Source organism: Thamnophis elegans, chromosome 8 (genome assembly GCF_009769535.1).
Source record: "Thamnophis elegans isolate rThaEle1 chromosome 8, rThaEle1.pri, whole genome shotgun sequence".
NCBI lineage: Eukaryota > Metazoa > Chordata > Lepidosauria > Squamata > Colubridae > Thamnophis > Thamnophis elegans.
In genome coordinates, this window is record NC_045548.1 from 24673026 (window position 1) to 24690257 (window position 17232).

The 17232-nt window shown below is 36.4% G+C and overlaps 1 protein-coding gene across 1 annotated transcript in view; it reads left to right on the plus strand.

Moving 5' to 3' along the window:
- The first annotated feature begins 8037 nt into the window (after positions 1-8037).
- APCDD1 (APC down-regulated 1) overlaps positions 8038-17232 on the plus strand; it is a 39000-nt gene continuing 29805 nt past the window's right edge. The window contains exons 1-2 of the mRNA XM_032222227.1: positions 8038-8284; positions 16595-16772. Coding sequence (XP_032078118.1) covers positions 8227-8284; positions 16595-16772 — 236 coding nt within the window. The 5' untranslated portion in view covers positions 8038-8226. The remainder of the gene's footprint in view (positions 8285-16594; positions 16773-17232) is intronic.

Genomic DNA, 17232 nt, shown 5'->3' on the forward strand with positions numbered 1-17232 from the left:
CTGATGTCCCACAGGTGCTTTTTCAGGAGGCAACTGGACTTTCTTGTTTTTTCTTTGAACATGTTTCATTTCTCATCCAAGAGAATGAGAAACATCTTTCATCCAAGACATTTTACTTCTTGGATGAGAAGTGAAACGTCTTCAAAGAAAAGCCGTTTTTTCTTCAAAGAACAAACAAGAAGGTCCAGTTGCCTCCTGAAAAAGCACCTTTGGGACAACCATGACCTGGATGACTGAGAATCTCTACAGACTTTTAGTAGCACTGATGATATTTATGGCAGATGGTTTGCCAATACAAGTTATCTGGCTAGGGTAGAGGTTGAGGCTGAGTAGAGGTTTGACATCCTCAATTAGAAGAGAGAAATAATGTATCAATGAAATCAATTTTAACCACAACTCCTTTATTCAAAGGGGAATAAAAATGCAAACATTAAAATATTTAAAATGTAGAATTTATTCTCAGCAGATGCTTTTGTGTTTAGCTGGGCTGAATTTGAAGTCATTTATTTAAAATGAAGCAACTTATTATCTGGCAAAGAATATTTGGTAGAGGTCTGCATATCCAGTATGTGAACATTTCAGATCCACAGAATATCTGCACGTTTGAATACCCTAAAATAAGTAACAAAAAATGGAAGATTTTAAAAGGAAAGGCAAGTTTATATTTTAACGTTCTTATTTTAAATGAGACAACCCATGGCCTGTTGGGTCATCATTTAAGAAATATTTCCTCTACCTAAAGAAAGAAACAGAATAACTACTGGTGAGCAAAAAAGCAATGGGAACAGGAGCAACTTTTAATATCCTACTGGCTTCTCCATTAAATAAATCTTCCTTCAGTCCTTCCCTTTGCAACAGGCAAATAAATGGCTGCTGATGAGTGTGGAAGGAAGCAAGAGTTTGCAAGCATGGCTGGCCATAAAGTCACTTTTTCAGTGCCATTATAACTCCAAATAGTAGCTAAACCTAGTAGTTGTTAAGCAGGGACTGTTTATGACAATTCAACAAGCTTATGTTCATTCCAATTTTTCACATTATTCTAAAAGAAAGTGACCCATGAAACAGTTCATATGAACTAGTCAGATATAATCCAAAATAATTCTGACCAATAAAACCCAATATTTGAACTTTAATTAAACTCAATTAAATGCTCAATCTCAATCCTACTAAATCAGTTTAAACATTTAACTTATTTATGGACCAAGCTACTAATATATTTGTGAAATAAAATAGGCTTAAACTATGGGTTTATCTGCTTAGTTTCTTCTACAAAATTATGTGTCATCTAATTTGATTTAGAAATTTCTCAGTGAGACTTTCATTAAATGGGTTGACTATTCCCAGGTCTATCCTTCATTAAATTCCCAGACCAAAAGTGCTCTTCAATCGCTTTAATCCAATTATACTTTAAGTGAGTCAAAGAACATGGTTTAGAAGTTCAAAACCATGATGAATAGGATGCCCCAGCATCAGTCAGTATTGGCATTAACCAATTATTGAAGGTAAGAAAGCACGGGATCATCTCTATTTGTGACCAGCTTATTGAGAAGACAACCTCCACTCAGAATTTCATATTATACATCAGAAGTTGTATTTTTCAACTTGTAACAAGAAACGTGAGGTTGTCTGGTTCACTTTTTGCATTTCATTTTATTATAGGTAACACCTCTACTCTACTTGGGCATTGTGGCAGGAGCATTTTCTCCCCCAATCCTTGCTGCCCTCCATTTTGTTCTCAAGGCTGCCTAAGCTTTTTAAATTTGTTTTAGCCATGGAGCATCTTTAATGTGTAAAAAGACTTTCCATACCCCGTTTTTTAACCAGATGAAATTGGCAAGATTTCTGCCAGTTTTCCCTTCTTTCTATTCCATGTAATAGAAAGAGCCTTAAAACTCTCTTTAAAAAAAACACCAGTCTATCAGATAGGAATTTGTCAATTACAAGGGGAAACTGTGGTGGGGCCAGGTCTCATACAAAAGGTTTATCAATGTAAACTACGTGTCTTAAAAGATCCATTTTGAAAAAAGCAATTGATACTTGCTTTCATGGCAAAGATGGACAGGGGGAATTCACCAAACAAATGTAATAATTGGTATGCCCATTCAGAGTCCAATGTCACCATTTTGCCCAAAGCCAAGAAGGGATTGAGAAGTGGAGATTTCTCAAGCTGAGTCCATTTCCATGTATATGTAGTCCACATGTATACAAGGAGCTTAAAGTTGCAGGAAGGACAGAAAAGACCTTGCATAGGTAATTTACTGTATAGTCTCAATGCCTCTAGCATATAGATAATAATGCTGCTACCCCCCCCAAATCCTACTTATGTCCCATTAGCTAAGGAATTTAACACTTTTGAGTATATTGTGTTCCAAATATACAATATGTGCAACATATGCAAATAGACAGTGTTGGTTTTATGATTACCTCAGGGTGATCATATTTTTCCTTTATTGCCCACATTCTCTCAACATATTGATGCAAGTGCTTCTCAACAATTTTAGTTCTTTTCTGTAAGTTTTGGATGCAATTTTATCATATAATAACTATGGTCATAGCGTAAATCCTTAGTTTTTTTAGTTTCTTAATGCAACTGCACAGTTGGAAACTCATTGTCTCAGTTGGGAATGGGTCAACTTGCCACAACTTGCTGGAGCCAACTTGTCACAGCCAACTCACCAGAGTCAACTCACCACAGCCAACATGCAGCAGGCGAACTCACCACGGCCAACTCTCTGCAAGACAACCCATTACGGGACAATTTAACAAGTCTATTTAATTATTTAACAAAAATAAAAATTATTTTAATTTTTGCCATTCACATTTCATTCTTCTTTTGCATCTTTAATGATTCTATTCCACCATATCTTTGATATTAGTATAACTGTTATCCTGCAGCAAGTTGTCCTGTGGCGAGATGGCCATGGCAAATTGTCCTAAAGCCCTGGAAAGCTGGCTGTGGTGAGTTGGTTGTGGCAGATTGGTCATGGCGAGCTGGTTGCGACGAATTGTCATAGACCTATCTCAGGCCACTTCAGAAATCTACCCAGTACTTTTTACAACATAATTACAAAAGTTCTCCCCCCCTCCGCCACCTTTTAGGTAGCTTCTCAAGCAGATTAAAATCTAAGTTTACTTGATAAGAAGAGAAGATTCCTTCCCACAAAATATTTATTTCTTTGAATCTGGGAAAGATGTCATCTTACATTTGCTGAAAAAAAAATAGAAGGCACTGTTGAAAATAAGGGAATAAAGTGAAGATTTAAATGGCTACAGACATCATTGCTGAAAAGTGTGACTGCAGCTTTTCAAGATTAATCATTGTTTGGCATGGGATATTTGCAGTTATTTTTAAAAAAATTATATATATGTAATGTGCAAACTTTTATTCCTGTTGAGTTTCTTCTTCCTAATCTTTGTTCAGTTTTGTTCTCTGTTTTCCATTTTTCTTTATTCCTACTACACTTTGTCACCCCTTTATCCTGAAAGGCAAATACAATTGGAATTGTCAATCCTAAATTAACAAATGGTAAGGTTGGACATTGAACAAGATTTTTGTGTGTTTGCATATATTCTCCTATCTACCTTTCTGGTGGGAACCATCCGATTGTCCCTTCAGATAAAATAGTATTGCAGACACTCCTTTTGGATAAATATAGTATATTAAATCTTATTTTCTCCCTTCTTTAGATACTTTGAAAAACTAATTTGTTTATTGTTTTAAATATTCCAAAGAAATAAAAGTTGTTCATTTTTTCAATGATAATTGCCTCAAGGGGAATATGGATTTAAATTTAGAACTGTCAATCTGGAAGCTAAATTTTAACCCTGATTATATGTTGCTATGTATTTTGACAATTATTTAATGTGCTTTATCTTCTTGCTGCTTTTAGTTTAAGCTGTACTTTATGTATGGGTTTTTGTAAATAGATATTAAATATTATTTCTTCAAATGAAATATGAAGGCAGCAATTGCAAGCTGTGTTCTCAATATCACTTTCTTTTAACCTTTAAAAGTTATAAAATTTTAAAAGTAGTAGCATTTAATACAATTCAGGATGTTCTCTATTCTTGCACAATGAAACTGTTAGTTTGTTTTAAATTGGCCATAGGCTAATAAGAGACTTGCAGGATTAGAGCTAGATCATCTATATGTTAACTCAGATGTGAGCAATACTATGCTCAGTGAAATCACACTCTGTTTTAAAGCTAAGAATAATATTTTTTTTAATTTATCCCAGCAACACAGTTAGTAGCAAATAACTGTGGGAGCTATGTCTAAATCATGTTGGGGAACCATATTGCCCATTTGCGTTTTAAAACTTTACATTTATGGTAGAGAAATTGAGGATATCACATTAGCATGCAAAGGAAGATCAGTATTTCCATTTCTATTAACAGACTTAACACCCTGACATTTTCCAAACATAGAAAAATAGGTAACTCATTTATTACATTATTATATATTACAAATTATTACAATTTATTAGTAGCCATATCATCTACAGCTAAAAGTACAAATAGGTTTACCTAGAATGCATTAAATTGCCATCACCAGAGAATCCACTTATGACAAACTGAACAATATATTGGAAAATTGATATAGAACTTATATCCAACTAAAATAGGTCAGTTAAAAGATTATCAGGCATCCAAGCCCACCCTGCTAGGATGAAAGTCAGACATTTCTCCTGTTTCTGAAAATGAAGAGGCACAATAATAATGAATATTGGAAATATTTTTAAAGGACAGTTCTAATTTGCTGTGGCATAGAGTCTTGTCTTTTATGCACCAGTCCATGAGAGTGTACAGATGCTTCCTGTTTTTCCTTCTCATCATCTGCCCTCTAAACCATAGATTTCTAAGTCTTTATATAAAAGACAGAGAAATATGAATGAGAAACACTTTGCATCTTTGAATATATTAATGGCAGGTTAAAATTGCCCTGATTGCCTTGTAGTAAATATTATTGTGATATGAAAAATAGAAAAACCAATAGTAATAAATTTTTATATATGGTTTTTATATTTTTAATAGTTTTATATATTGCCCAGAATCCCTCTTGAAAATGATGGACAATTTTAAACAATTTGATAAATAAATTTGATAAACAAATAAAATATGTGCCATCTACTTTTTGTACATTTGTGTTGATAAAGAGGTATACAAAAATTGAATTCAAATTTCTTTGAATTTATATAAACACTGAAACAAGAGCTTGTACGATGCATCTACGCTACATATTTCTGATATATTACTCAACTAATTTCATTTTTTGAAAAATAGTAATATATCCGAAATTAATATGACAAATGTACTGTACACGAAGTTGGAATACTAGGATAGAATCATGACAGCCATCTGCTTTGGGTCAAGATATATTGGGTGAGAATATAAAATGTACTATTATATACAATACAGTGGTACCTGGGCACTTGTCCTTGGTTCCATGAGGCGCAACAAGTACTAAAAAGAATGAGTATCCAACAAACCATGTGGCTTACCACATGACCTTCTGTTTCAGCTGGAAGGTCTTCCTCTCTGTCTCTTTCATATGTCAGCAACTCTCCCAGCATGGCTGACTTCTTGTCCTCTCTCTGTGACTGCTCTCTACTTCATTTTGCAGCAATCTTCTCAGCATGGCTGACTTCTTAACCGCTCTCTGCCGCTGTCCCCCACTTCCTTTTGCAGCATGTCAAATACCAAACAAACAACGAATACTGGGAAATATTTCCACATCAAAATGCACTGAGTACCAAATTCAATAAGAAACTAGAAACTGGCTTTCCCTCCCCTTAATTCAGCACTTATATGGGGTAGGATACCAGACCACATATTTCATGAAATTATTTTAATGGAATTCCATAGATTACAACATTCTAATACTTTTTAAATGTTTAAGCCTTAAGGTTTGTTTCTGTAAAGTATTGCTTGTCCATGTGGTTGTGTCCTTAATAATAAGTGATAAAATTGGGAAGATGCTTCCAAAAAGTCTGTGTGTTATAGCTTTTTTGTATTAGCTTTATGGCATAACATGGAATATTTTCTTTAAAACCCATCTGGAAGTCCATAAGGCAAAAAGCTTTCAATAACATTGAAATAGTATATTTTGGATTAACCTCACTATTATACTAAAATAATGTAGTGTGCTGCCTACAATTGTCTCTTGTGACATGGCAACTCTATAAATTTGATGAATGAATGAATGAATGAATGAATGAATGAATGAATAATATACAATTACAAAATACAGGGCATCCAATTAATGTGACCTATCTGTAGATAAACATAACGGGAAGATATTTATCTTTAATTACCTGCAATGTTGCATTGTACTACTAGAATCCATTATCTGGATGACAGCATTTAGTGGACCTTGGTTTGTTTTGAACTGCTAAGGAAGTTTGGAACTGGTTAATATCTGATGGATTGGGAAGTTGAAACCATTCAGAAGAATTGTTCAGTAGCAAATCTTTTCTGTATTTTTGCCAAGAAAACCAAATGGAGAGGGGTGTGAATCAGTGGTACATTCAATTTTTTTTACTACAGATTCTGTAGCTTTGTGGGCATGGCAGAGGAAGGATACTGCAAAATCTCCATTTCCTCCCCACTCTCAAAATTTCCACTACCAGTTCTCCAGAACTTGTCAGAACTGGTTGAATACCACCTCTGGTATGAATTCACCAAGAGTAAAGCTCAACTCCAAATAGCCTTCATCTATAATCTTGGAACAAAATGTGGATTTTCCCACTATAACAGACAGAGGGACTTATGGAAACTCCTTAAAAATTATGTATTTATTACATTAGTACCCAACACAACCAATACTCAGTGTGGTGCAAATAAATATTTATTAAACAATGAACATCTGGCACTCCCAACCATCTAAGACTGTTCATTCACCTCTGCATCAACAGGAAAACAAATTGCTTTCATTCCTTCTCAGTCAGAGGCTGAGTTGATGGAAGATGGCTTTGCTGTCCAGAAACTCCATAAGTCCATGCCCCCTGCAGACATAGTGCCCAAATTAGGAAACAATGGAGCCCACCGCTGCTTGCACACTTTTCTATCTTCTCTACACGTGACACAACTCCCAGGGCAGCGAGGACAAGAGAAGAGCTGGAGTTTCCCGGAACAGAGAGAGTTTTATTCTCAGTAGGTGTGCATGAAGCAGGACAGAGACCGTCTTTTTCTCAGGAGTATTATATAGTTAAAATCTATTAGCTTAAATGTACCACATCTGGCCGCTGTTGTTCTTTTGCAGCCAAAGGGCTAACACTCTGAGGGGGGGCGGGGGACCCCTCCTTTTCAAAATCTGCCTCTAACGTCATCCGCTGTTAGGCCCCGACTTGTTTGGTACCCAACGATCAAAGGAGGACTGAAGCGGGAACGCAGCCTCGGCAGGAACTGCCAGATCCTCCCTTCGAAGCCTCTCCGCTCTTTGTAGTCTCCTTTCAAGTCAAGGGTGTCCGGTTTCAGGCGGCAAGCAGTTCGCCCCGCCCGGTCCCGCCCTGGGCCACCTCAGACCCCTCCCTTCTGGGGTTGCGGCTGGGAAGGGAAATATGAAGGGGAGTAGTTGTTGCTGCCACCGCCGCCACCGCGCTTCAGAAAAAGCCGCAGGAGGAGACGCGGAAGGGGAAAAAATACGCCGGTCGGCGACCGAGGCTTGCTCTGAGAAGGCAGCAGCTTGGGAAGGCCGAGGACCGGGAAAGCCTTGGGAGCTGGGCGCGCGCCCGAAGCCCCTCGCCTCGGCCGGCACGAGGCGTACCGCCTTCGCTTGAAAAGTTTTGGCTGGCGGTGGGTGGGATAGCTGGAGGACTGCAGCCCAGGGAGGCAGCTGCCTGAAGACGCTGGAGCCTCGCGCTGCTTTCTGCAATTGGGGTTCGCCCCGAGTTGGGAGGGGAGGGTGCGAGGATTTGGAGGAGGTTGGATCCCGCCAGGTGGCTTGCGCAGATCTGGACTTCATCCTTTGCGCAGAACCAAACTCTTGCGCTGGGTTTTGCCTTTTTTTTTGAATGATTATTACTACTAGCGCGTGTTTCGAGCTTCGTGTGCGTGAGAAGACTTGCAGGATTTGGGAGAATTTCAGCGGTACGGAAGAAAGGGATTATTAAAGCAAAAGAGAGAGAGAGAGAGAGAGAGAGAGAGAGAGAGAGAGAGAGAGAGAGAATATTTTTTAAGGGCACAAAAAAAGAAGTTCGGAATAGAGAAGCTATTGAAAAGCTGGAGATGTCCTATCCCTGCTGCATCTTGGTTGGGTACCTGTTCCTAGCCCTGCTCTTGCATGGTGAGTACTCCAGAAAGAAACAGTAATGCATCTGTAATAATCTTTATATTATTCTTGTAACAAGAGTAATTCTTGCATTTTTTAGCCAGACTTAGGGTAAATCTAGAAAGGCTACTTCTTGCCTTAACTTCAAGCTCCTATGTATGTGTTTGCAAACGCTGTTCTTATGGATAACGATAATTTTTTCCCTTTAACCATGAGTTGTCTTCTGTCATTTCAAGACTTTTGTGTTGTGGTAAGAAATGATAGTTTAAATGCTTTCTTTTTGCTGTACAAATGGGTTACAGACATTAGTCTAGTATTTATTGGAAGTATTCTCATGACAGCCAGATTTCAGGAATCTCTTATATTCCTGAAAAAACTGAAAGAGGCACATTGGTGAACAATTTAAATATGCAACATTTGTGAGGCTGGATTTTTTTATAAAAACATGTCAGCTCCAAAAGCAGGAATTGTATAGATGCATTCATTATAAAGTCTGTTTTTAATAGTTGCATATTTGATATATAAGATCTTGAAAGATCTAACACAGTATTTAGGTAGAGAGAAATGTGAGATTTTTCTTTGTTATCCATATTAATGTAGTCCCATTTTTGCCTGTTAGAAGTTTCATAAAAGAGCTTCCCACTTTTATTTTCTTAAATGCCTACCTTAATATCACCATGGGCTTAACAGAGAGGACAAGAAGGTCTACATCCAAGAAGACCTAGAAAAAAGTGTCTTGGGCCATTGACCCAAGCCAGTGTTTGCTTCAGATGCATTGTTCACTAATAAAATGATTGTACATTGCAGTCACAGTTCTTTTTCATTTAATGATGAAATGGCAAGGTGTGTTCTAATTGGGGGGGGGGGTGTTTGTCTAAAAGTTATGTACATAAATGTAACAACAACATCACCCCAAGCGTTTGTAGAATTTACATTCTGTTCCCAGCAATGCCTAGCTCAGCACTCCATAAATGAGTAATGAAACCCATGATGGTCTTTTGTAGTTTGACCCCAAAATTGGTATCCAAGAGTACTGAACACTGTTTTTAAACATATGGTTTTTAGTCATTGCCAAATCTTTTAAATTCATTTTAAAACAGGGGTATAGCCTCATACTGTAGTAATGGATTCTAGAAGCCAACATACATGCTATGTAAGAAAATACATTTCTTGGCCTGCCTTGACTTTAATGTTCATTAATGTGTATTGCAGTGTTATTCCACACTATTAGTGATGTAATGTACCTCTGTCATGATCCCCTCCAGTTTTCTTATTTTCTAGACTGTAAAGTCCATTATTTTAGTCTTTACACAAATGGAAGATAATAACTGTATCATTTTTGCGCTTTTTCCATTGCTCTAATGTTGTTTTTGAGATGGGATATCTAGAACTGTAACTAAAATTGCAGATGATATAATACCGTACATGTCTGTAATAGTGTTATGATATACCTATCTTATTTTCAGTCTTTTTAAAAGTTTTTTTTTACTGTTGCAAAATCTGGTACTTGTATTCCCCTGATACAATTCCAGTGTCTTCCAATAATCATAGCTGCTTCATATGTCAACATAGTCTACATGTATTTGGGATTTTCTGTCTTCATTATGAATTATATTATTGTATTGTTATTTGACATATGATTTTCACATTTAATATTCTGTTTGTGATTTTATTATCTATGTTTTCAATATGAGGAGAGTGCCTTCAATATTCAGGACCCCTTTGTTGTATTTTTTGTATTGTATTGTATTTTAATTGTATTTCTCCATTCTGTATTCTGCCTGATTGTATCTTGTTTTCTTCATCTATTACCATACCAATATCTGCCCACAGAAAAAAAATATTTTTCCTATTGCTTTTGCCTTTTGCATTAAAACAAATTTCAGGGAGTTTGAATCAGTGAGAGGAATGTAAGGGAAAATTCAACTGTGCAAAAAGCCCATTTACTTGTTGCATCCAGATCACAATACATCCATAGGGGATTTACTCTTTTATCCCCTTTAGTTATTAATCAACAAGAGGACTTTTAAGTTTGTATAGGAGCTTATGTTTATATAGAAGTTTATTAAAAAAAAATATTAAGAACAATGCTAGTATTCTGCAGCAAGAGCTTGTTCTTTCTTAAAATTCTAGCTTTGGTGATCTCCAATTTAGAATGCCCATAAAGGTTTGTAATATTTTATTTTAAGTTATAGTTGAGGAAACTCTTGGTTCTCCACTTATGATTCCCAGCTAGGAATGGTTCCCAGCTAGGATAAATGAATTATTGGAATTCTAATCCAGTAACATTATGTTTCCCACCTTACCGTAAATGTTATTTGATAGAAATGTTTATTCATTGGATGAATAGCTGAATAGCTGTCCAGAATTTGTTAAATTAATAGAAATTAGTTTAACATCAGAATTTGAACATAGATGTGGATTTTATACAGGTGTTTTAAACACATAGATGTTACTGTTCCAACTGTTTGGGCACTCTCAAATGCAGAAATCCCACGCCATCATGATTAGAAATATGTACCTTCCAGGTAACTTGTCATAAAAGGACTGCTTTAAAAAAAATACGTATTCTCCTCCAATAACTCAGCACAAGATATACAGACTATATAAATATAGCTGGTTGAAACAGACATGCATGGACGCCAAGGTGTACTTTAAAATTCTTTGGTCTGGGAGTCTAGAAGTTAGAAGGGAAGGTTTGAAGTTAGAGGCTAAGTAAGGAGAGAAGGTATAATTATAGGGTTAGACTCATAGGTTCATCTGTTTAGGATTACCAAGCTGTTTTAAACTTTGGCTGAAATGTGAAACAAATCAAGGCCAGTAGTCAGATCAAAACAGCCCCTGCCAAGAGAATTTGAAATGGGGACTTTTGCTTGTCCCTCCCTCAGAGTACTATCAAATTGGGAACATGAGAAAAGAAAAAAGAGGGAGGAGAAAGAATCAGTTGTTGAGGCTTCAGTAAGCATAGAGGTGAAGAAAGTAATAGAAAATCATAACGCTTTTGCATTGAAGTAAGGACAGACAATTGGATGGGCAGCGCTGGCCTCTTGTGTGTGAGTGATTTTTTTTTGTTGCTAAATTTATGTAACATTCATAATGGTGACATTTGTTTATGAATAAAGGAATCGATAGACTAAGGCAGCTGCCACCTTTATTTTTTATATAATGCAGCTAACTGAAGAATCTATCAGTTTCTGATAAGTATCTTAAACCAATTATTATTGTCATTAAAGATTTAATCTCATTTTTCCTCCTGAACTAATATCTCTTAAATCACTGGTTTTCAGTCTGGTTGTGTGCGTGCGTGTGTTTTGTATGATACACCAAACATAGTATCAAAGAGCCTGGGGTCCACCTTGAGAAAATAAAAGGATATTTTAATGCTTATATATATTCTGTCTTTACATTTATAATTTATTGTCTCACCAACTTTAGTTCTCGACAGAGGTGGTTTCCTACCAGTTTGGATCGGTTCGGCAGTAATTTGGCCTGCCACGCCCCTGAACCGGTTCTATTGGCAGCGGCGGCACCATCTTGATTTTTGGTTCTGTGCGTGCACAGAACAATCTTCTTTTCAAAAACTTTTGCGTGCCGAACCGGCAGTAATGCCAGGAGCAACCCACCCCTGGTCCTTGACTTGCAACCAGAATTGGGACCAGCATTTCCATTGCTAAGCAGGGCAGTTGTTAAGTGAGTCACACCTGATTTTATGACCGTTTTTGCCATCATAATAAATAAACCACTGCAGTTCTTAAGTGAATCATATCACAAATCCAGCCTTACCCATTGACTTTGCTTGTCAAAAATTGGCTAGGAAGTTTACAAATGGTGATTACAAGACTCTGGGACTGTCATAAAAAAACATGCTGGTTGACAAGTGCCAGGATTTTGACCATGTGATCATTGTGTGAGTACCAGTTGTAAATCACTTTTTTCAGTTCCATTGTAACTTCAAGCAGTTGCTAAATGAATAATTGGAAGCTGTGTGTGTGTATGTGTGTGTTTGTATATGTGATAGATAGATAGATAGATAGATAGATAGATAGATAGATAGATAGATAGATAGATAGATAGATAGATAGATAGATAGATAGATGATAGATTTTTCAAACACTGCTGGTTAGGTGGGATATAAATTTAGGATTACCCAATTAATTAATTTAGGACAGGGGACAGAAATATTACATATAATTAATTTAACAATTTTTGTTGCCTTAAGATGTGATGGATTTGTTGAATTAATTGGAGAAGAGATTTGTCAGACTATTAACTCTGATAATCATGCAGGAGTTGCATATTCAAAAATAGTACATTTCTGAACTTCAGTTTCTTGTATGCAAACACAGATTGCCTCCCGTGTCTTGTTTGTGGGTTTCCTATAAGCATCTGGCAGGCCATTGTTGGAAGCAGATGGCAGAGATAATCTAAATGGGCTTCTGATGTCTTTGATTTTTGTTCTAAACATGGAGAGTCTTTGTCTATTATTTCTATGACTCATACTCTCTGAATCTTTTCCAATTCCACCACTGGTCAAAATTTGAAAATCTTGTCTGGAAGATTATATCTGTCGGAGCTGCATAATAGTAATATTACATCCCAGTCTCTGGATTTTGCTTTTTCTATGGCAGATTCAAGCAAATTATTCCTTCAGGTCAACTATTAAAATTGACATTTGTCATTAATGACTGATTAGTCAAAGTAAAACTGGAAAAAAAATCTGTCAAGATACTAGATTACATAATCCTATATTTATTACTTGTTGAATAGTAAAGAAGGTTTGAATCATGTTACAAAAGTTTTCTATTACCGAAATTCTGATTAAAATGAGCAGTAAAATGAATTCAGAACAATGGGATTAATTTATTTTACAATAAAATAGCATAGATTTCCAAAATAATTAACATTTATATTGTACATTAGATGTAATTTTGCTCAAAATAACTACCATTGTTATATTGAATTTTCAGCTAGTTAACATAAAATACCAGAATGTATGGCAAATATATATAGTATATAACACCTATTGTAATTGACTCCTTTAACTACACGGGCAAGTTCATGCAGTTTTCTTGCCAAGGTTTTTCAGAAGTGATTTGCCATTGCCTTGTTTCTAGGGCTGAGAGAGATGACTGGCCCAAAGTTACTCACCTGGCTTCATGCCTGAAGCAGCACTGGAACACACAGTCTCCTAGTTTCTAGCTCACTATTTTAATCATTTCATCAAGCAGGGTCTCAACCCCTTCTTTTTTTGTAAACAAAACATTAAAATGTATCCAATGTTAAGAATTAGAATTTGGGCTGTGGGGGCATCAAAATAAGGACCACTCTTGAATTTTCAGTAAAATTATCATTTGAGACATCCATTCATCCTAGAAAGTAAACTATATTAAAAGTCATAATTATAATTCTAATACATTATTCTGTCAAATTTGTTTTTTGTGTTTATTATTTATGTGATCTTGTATGTATGTAAATATCTTTATCGGTCATGAACAGGGCTTTCCAATCCAGCAGCTGGTGCAATTACTGCATAATATAGATTTGTTGAAAGACTTTCCAAGCCATAGTAACCGCTATGGGATAGGAGCTATGAGTCCAAGAAGATCCCAAATGTGTACCAGTTCTGTTTAGGGAAGCACTACCCTATCCAGAACTAATGATGGAATGTTTTCAGCTCTGGGGAGCCCTAAAACCCACAGCCATTTGGTTTTGAAGCCTATTCTTCCTCGAGACCCTCATAGCCTTCAACACTGGCAAAGAATCTAGGTGGAATCACTAGATTCTAATGGATAAAGATGTGCAACTGAGCATCATCAGCATATTGATGTTGCTTAATCCCTTACCAAAGAACCATCTCCTCTAGAGGCTTCCTGTAAATGTGAAATAAAAGTGGAGAGATGAGTTCTAAGGAACCTCACAAAGCAAAGGCATAAAACTAGACCTATCTCTCTAGCCATATGATTGGAATTAGCCCACAGGAGGAGGAAAATTACTGCAATACCCTTTCGCCCCCCCTCCCCCCAATTCTAATATCCTATGCTGATCCAGAAGGATACCATGATTAATGACACTTATTTTATTTACTTACTTACTTACTTACTTACTTTACTTTATTGAAGATCTTTGACAGATAAGAGAGGGCAGTGATAGATGTTCTACCTCTATTTTGACTGACCAAAACTTATGAACAAATACAATATAGCACAAGTGTCAAACTCGCCATTGCCGTCACATGATGTATCCTGGAGTTTTTCCCTTCGCGGAGCTTGGGGGTGTGGCCTGTGCAAGGCACATCTGGCCCATGGACCGCCAGTTTGATACCCCTGCAAGTATAGCAAGAAATATCCTAAAGCATGACAAGTCCTTTCAGCAATGATTTGGGATGTAGGGAAAAGAAAAGCTCTGTTGCAGAATTTTATAAAACTTCTGACAAGTTTCTTCTCCAAAAAACATGTTGCAGAATGTAAAGCTTTATATCAGTACTGTCATAACAGAGTGAATATTCACAGGTTACATGTTTTCCTTATTTATTTATATCCTATCTTTATTAATTTTATAAATAACTCAAGGTTGTGAACATATATAATACTACTTCCTCCTCCTGTTTTTCTGACAACAGTCCTGCTCAGATGGGGCTGAAAGAAAGTGACTGGTCCAATGTCATCCAGCTGGTTCTCAGGTCTAAGGTAGACTAGAACTCACAGTCTCCTGTTTTCTGGGCTGGTGCCTTGAATATTAGACCAAACTAGTTCTCAGGGCTCTGATATGTGCTAAACCTATTGAACCATGGAATCAAATAGGCCAAATCTTAATTTCTCTACATGGAAATATTTGCTAATGATTGCATAGTGCCTTCTTATACATAGTTATTCAGATGTCCTTGCATAAAATTAGTCACCACAGTGAGTATAATCTTTGCATATATTGGGTATTAATATATCATATACTTTTTGTATAATTGTATCAATTTGGATTTCCCTCAGTTTTAGAATCTTAGAAATGAAGTAGAAAAAAAAATTAAATGGCAGTTCTTTCTATATCTCAACTTTGAAAGGCATTTATATTTTTACAATATATTTACAGGATGAAGTGTTTTCATAGGATATTGTATACCGTATACAAAGTATATAATAGAGATATCATAAGTATATAATAGTATATAATAAAGACTTGGTTTTCCGTTTACAGTGATTAATGGATCAGTGCTATCTAGAAAGTAAACTAATCCTGCTATAACTTGTCCAAATATATATAAAAGCTATTTTCTAAATACATTCTAGCAAGAAATTTAAACATATGCAAAGAAAGAAATTGGGATCTGAAATTAAAAACAACTTGATTGTTTAAAAGAACAATCCTGTAGAATGAAAATAGAGGAGGGTGTTGAAAATAAAGGAATTACTATGAAATGCAAAAGGCTCAGCAGATGCTCCTGATGCCTTTGAAGATTAGTTATAGCTTGGAAGGGCTGTTTGACTATGAAATTTAACCCTTTTTAAAATGGGAAAACAGGTGTCTCTTTTCTTTCTCCCCCTGTTTCTCTTCCTTCTTTTTCTATCCACATTCCTTTTTTCTTTTTCTTTTTGCTCTTTCTTTCAAGGAGAACAAAGTGTGAGTGTGTACGTGCATGTGTGTGCGTGCGCGCACATACAAAAGTGTGAGTAATATGTGTAATATCGATTTGTGCATGAGAAAGAATAGTTGGAATACACTGGTAATCTTTCATTACTTTTGTAAAAAATAATTTATTTTACTGGCAATTAATATGATTTAGTAACCATTAATTTAATCAATATTAACTTCTTTCATTCCAGCCTTGATTTTTTGCAGGGGAAGGGGGAATGATAGCTGCTGGCAGCTATTGGCACACATAAAATCAAATATGTCACTTGCACTCATTTATTGATAAAAGGGAATTTTTAAAATAGGCTTCAGCTGATTTTGGCAACCCCAAATTGATAAATTTGGAAGCTGGGTATTGCATAAAATAAAGCTTTTTTCCCCCAATGTAGTGGGATAGCATGCACGTAATTCCGCTATATGTTGGATCCAAGTTTTAGAATCCATCAGTCAGAAACTTTTTATAATATCTCTACAGTCTTTCAAAATTTGTATTCATCATAATCTCTATTTCAAGCAGATGGTCAGTTTCTAAGGGCCTGCATTCATATGACAAACTATCTTTCATTGCCAATAACGGAGACACACACACACACGTTTGTTTGTGTGTGTGTGTGTGTGTGTGTCCGTTATTGTGTGCGTGTGTGCGTGCGTGTGTATGTGTATTCTTACCAGAATGTTTATGTTTCATCTTTGATTATCCAGGGCTGGGAGAAGGTTCTGCACTTCACGACAGCAGGATTCATCCTCAAACATTCGAAAAGAACACATGGCGAACTTTCAAGGAATCACAGTGTCACCACATGCTGAAACATCTTCACAATGGAGCTCGGATTACTGTACAGATGCCACCCATGATTGAGGGACATTGGGTCTCAACTGGGTAAGTTTATAGGCAAACAAAATGATCACATTGGAAAACACTACAGGCTAAAATACTTTTCACTCACAATCAGTTAATTTTTTCTTCCCCTTAATGATAACAGCTCTCTGTCTGTCTATCTCTCTCTCCCCCCCCTCTCTCTCCCAACTCTTTCCTGCCTCTCCCTCTCCCCCCCTCTCTCTTCATGAATATCAAAGTCAGTTATTGTAACATGTGGCTGTTGTGATTGGCTGCAGAATTTTGTGACCACAGTGTGTTTAAGACATTTCAAATATTTTCTATCTTTCTTATTTGGAAACTGCAGCATAGCAGAAACTTGTTCATATGCTGTTCTTGTGTTAGGACTTAGATATTATAAGATCTTGTGAATGACCGGTGGCTTACCTGAATGGTCGTTCTCTAGGTGCTGCGGAAGTGTCCAAGCACGGGTTAACTTCAGCTTGCTGCCCAAGGACTGAGT